The 3,962-nt window shown below is 51.9% G+C and overlaps 1 protein-coding gene across 1 annotated transcript; it reads right to left on the reverse strand.

The window, feature by feature from the left end:
- Nucleotides 1-288: 288 nt before the first annotated feature.
- LOC125509608 (purine permease 3) lies at nucleotides 289-3,447 on the reverse strand. Its single transcript, XM_048674615.2, has 2 exons — nucleotides 2,549-3,447; nucleotides 289-803 (listed from the first exon to the last, which is right to left on the reverse strand). Exons 1-2 carry the CDS (start codon nucleotides 3,299-3,301, stop codon nucleotides 471-473), a joined length of 1,086 nt encoding a protein of 361 aa, XP_048530572.2. The 5' UTR covers nucleotides 3,302-3,447; the 3' UTR covers nucleotides 289-470.
- Between the last annotated feature and the right edge of the window lie 515 nt (nucleotides 3,448-3,962).

Consider the following 3,962-nt stretch of genomic DNA (forward strand, 5'->3'; position numbering starts at 1 on the left):
CTCATCGAGGTCACACAAGACATAATCCGTTCGACCTATCGGTGAGTGAAGCCTTTTGCATCAGTTGCTTAAGGTTATTCCAATCAAGCCGATTATATGCCTTGGAGAGATCAAGTTTATAAGCACATTAACTTTTTATGGGATCCTTCTCCTGCTTTATGTGATGGATACACTCAAAGGCCACTTGAGCATTATCGGTGATCATACGTCTTGGAATGAAAGCACTTTCAGAGGGAGAAATAATATCATCCAGAACTGGCCTAAGCCTATTGACTAGGCACTTTGGAATAACTTTGTAAATAACATTGCATAAGCTAATAGAACGAAAATCAGTATTTTTTTTACCAGGTTCTGAAATTTTGGGTCATGACAATAACCGTGCCATTTACCACTGGTGGCAGGTTATGTATGCCTTACGAGCAGACAAGCACAACAATCCAAATCACAATTCTTGGAATCGAAGTGTACTATTAGTCAGAGGCTTGGGCACCCAAGGCCGCTTTCTTCTTGGCCGCCTTGGCCTCGCTGTACTCGCCGTAGGAGTAGGAGGCGAGGCCCCAGAGCGAGAGCGCGAGCGCCACGCCCTTCTCGCTGGTGAACTTCTCGTGCAGGAAGATGACGGCCAGCACCTCTGTGACCGGGATGAAGACGGCGATGAGGATCCCGGCGAACAGGGTGTGGACGCAGAAGATGACGCCCACGGCGCCCAGGAAGAAGAACTGCCACAGGATGGCGCTCCACACCAGCACCGTGTAGTACCGGGCCTCCCCTAGCTCGAATGTCTGCGCTTCCCTTGAGATCGCCTGCACGCACACACCACACACACAAAACATCTATTAGTATGTGTGTCTGCCTTGCCTTTTTTTGTGAGCAATTAGTACTATGTGTAGTACTCTTTCTGTAAACTGATATATAAGATCTTTTAGATCAGTAGTACTTTGCGTCTGCTTTTAGGCGTGGTCTAACTAACTGCGACATATGGAGAAACGCGGAAGTGCACGAGCAAAAGCATGATTTTTGATAGTGTCTAACTATGGTGACGCTGGCGCACTCAGTTACTGTCTGAGCTAGTTGTCCATATATGAGCCGTCCATCGAAAGTAGGAGGAGGATTTTCTTAACAAAGAAAGTAGGACGCTGTAATTATTCATGAGACACTTCCTGGAGTATTATTTTTGTACTCCCCCACCCCATGTTATTACAACGAGGCAACAAAGATATTGACTGTTCACAGCGCTCGACCAAGCCAAAGTAGCTGAGTCAGTCAGTCAGATAAGTACCAAAAGCCAACATAGCCAACATGTACATGATCACCGGTCCTAGCTGGAATGCGCTCGCAGATAGAAGCTTTGCCGATCTTCGGGGATCTTCCTAGTATCTTCTTTTATAGGAGGACGTGATTATCCATGATTCGCCCAACAAAGAAAGCCTTTCCATCTGACTGTTCCACGTTGGTTTTGCATCATGCCTAGCTAGCTTTTCCTATTACTAAAAAAGTCACGCAGCAATGTGTCTTATATGACGATTGATTGGGGGTGGGCCACGAGCATTGCTGCACAGACGACAGTCCCTGCACGATTCATGGACGACAAAGCCAGCTGAGCCTTTCATCACATCTGACGCGTGGTGCAAGGATCGTGCAAGGACCGTCGTTCGTCAAGTATTTTCGGTGGGCCACGCTCATGTCCGTCAAATTGTGTCGTCCAGATATTATTGTGTGCTCCCGTCCAAAAAAAAGAAGATAATATTCTGTCGTCCAGAACTTGTGCGTGGCAGTATCAAGCGGTGAAACAACATTTTTCTTGTGTGGGGGCTGGGGGTCTAGATCGATGATTCCTTGGTTTTCTTCACTGAAACCGTGTGGTATCTCCACTTAGAGCATCTCCAATAAGCCAACGGCCATTCGCGCGCCTAATGTCGCTTTTGGGTTGCAGCTGCGACGATGATGGGATGGCATCCATCCATGAAAAGAGAGGCTAGGAAGCAACGGCCGCCTGTAGCCACCATCAATGACCTGATTCCCGTGGGTTCCGATCGCTCGTTGTACGAGTGCGACGGAACAGCTAGCTATACCGCGTCCACGTTACCGGATTCGATCGATGTGCTCGATCGGGCTCTCGTCGTCTTCAGCATGATCACAATTCACAGGCTACGCCAATAATTGCTTGGGTCCAAATGGAATGGGCGGCGCGGGCCTTCTCCTAATTGCTACTCCGATCCTGCCCAGCGAGCACGTATATACTACTCACACGCCATCCGCGTGAACTGACGAAATACCGGTCGTTTTGGGTGTAGCCGTCCTATTGATGCCAATGGCCGTCTGCCAGGAGGAATGGTCCAAGGCCAATCTTTTCGAAGGCGGTGAAATCATTCGGGGGAAGGGAATTCAAGTGCGGATGGCTACTGTCCAGGGGAACGACTCTGGGTCACGACCCGTCTCCGTGCATGACCCAGGGAAGGAAGAGAAACTACCGTCGCATACTCCTACTCTCCTGGTCTAGTAGAGTGTAGAGAGAGGAGTGAGGGACATGGGCAGTTGGGCAGCGCACCTGGAAGTCGTTGTTGACGATCATGCCGACGGTGCAGAAGGCGGTGGCGAAGAAGCCCATCACCAGCTGCATCTCCATCACCAGCGCGTAGGTCACCACGCGCCCGCCGCCCGCGGCCCGCTTGTAGGTCAGCTCGATCAGCGGCAGCACCAGCCCGTACAGCGCCGCCGCGGCCAGGGTCAGCAGGAACCCCAGCCAGTACTGCCCCTTGGTCACCCCGGCGGGGCGGTCGGAGGAGACGTGCAGCCCCAGCACCACGGCGCCCACGGTGAGCAGCGCCACCGCGTTCACCGACAGCGCCGTCAGCCGCTGCCGCACGATCAGGAACGCGAAGAAGACGGTGAAGGCCAGCTGCGTGGAGATGAGGATCGCGGACGTGGACACGGGCACGAACGACAGCCCGTACGCGTACAGGAAGTCGTCGGCGCCGGTGGCCAGACCGAGCCCCGCGGCGGCAAGCAGTATCCTCGGCGGGGTCAGCACCACCGGCGCGCTGGGGTCGTGCGCGCGCCGGCTGAGGTAGGAGGCCGCCACGGGGAGCAGCAGCAGCGGCCAGCCGCCGGTCTCGAGCCACGCGGACAGCCACTTTCGGTGCCCGCCCTTGCTGAAGTAGAGGCGGCTGAGGAGCGGCCCGCCCGTGGTGCCCAGCGTGAGCATCCCGCAGTTGAGCGCCACCAGGAACCGCTGCATCGCCTTGCCGCGCGCCGGCGGCGCGGGGCGCTGGTCGTCGTCCTTGGGCGCCTCCACGTCCATGCCTACGTTGCGAGGGTGCGCCTGCGCGTGTCTGAGTGCTGGGAACGGTAGCTGGAGGGCGCTTGTCTAGGACTCCATTTTTGGAAGCTAGTGCGCGCGGCGCTTTGGAGACAACGATGGCGCCGGCCGGCGGGCTGAGGATATGAATTGACAAAGTTTTAGCTACTGACATGAGTTTGCCACTCATTTGTACATTCATTGCCAAACAATAATGCTACACCTACTAGTACAAAGATCTACGAAGATTTTACTTCCTCTTATCCAAATTAATTGATGCACTACAACATTATATATTAATCAAAATCTCTAGTTCTTAATAAGAGTTGGTACATCTCCCACCAACCCTATATTACGCCCATGAGCGTTATACAAAACGATCTTTCGCTGAAGCGCATTCAAGTTGGCCCGGCTCATTTGATGCATGCATTAACTCGATCAAATCGGCACTTTCCCAAAACAACATCATACATTAACTCATTCAAATCAAATCTTAACAAAATCTAAACTTTACTTTCCTTCTCCTACTCATACTCAAATCAAATCAAATCTTATCAAAACATCAACTACGGACCATTTGACGCGTGCACCTGTTCTTAGGTTTCCCCTTATGTTTTATTTTTTTAATTTCCTTTTTTATTTTTTATTTTTCTATGATCAATCT

The sequence above is a fragment of the Triticum urartu genome, chromosome 5A (genome assembly GCF_056163025.1).
Source record: "Triticum urartu cultivar PI428250 chromosome 5A, HENAU_Tu73, whole genome shotgun sequence".
Taxonomy (NCBI): domain Eukaryota; kingdom Viridiplantae; phylum Streptophyta; class Magnoliopsida; order Poales; family Poaceae; genus Triticum; species Triticum urartu.

Coding starts and splice junctions, on each gene's coding strand:
- LOC125509608 (XM_048674615.2), bottom strand. CDS start 3,301: ATGGACGTGGAGGCGCCCAAGGACGACGACCAGCGCCCCGCGCCGCCG. Junction 804..2,548: donor TCGTCAACAACGACTTCCAG/GTGCGCTGCCCA, acceptor GTGTGCGTGCAG/GCGATCTCAAGGGAAGCGCA.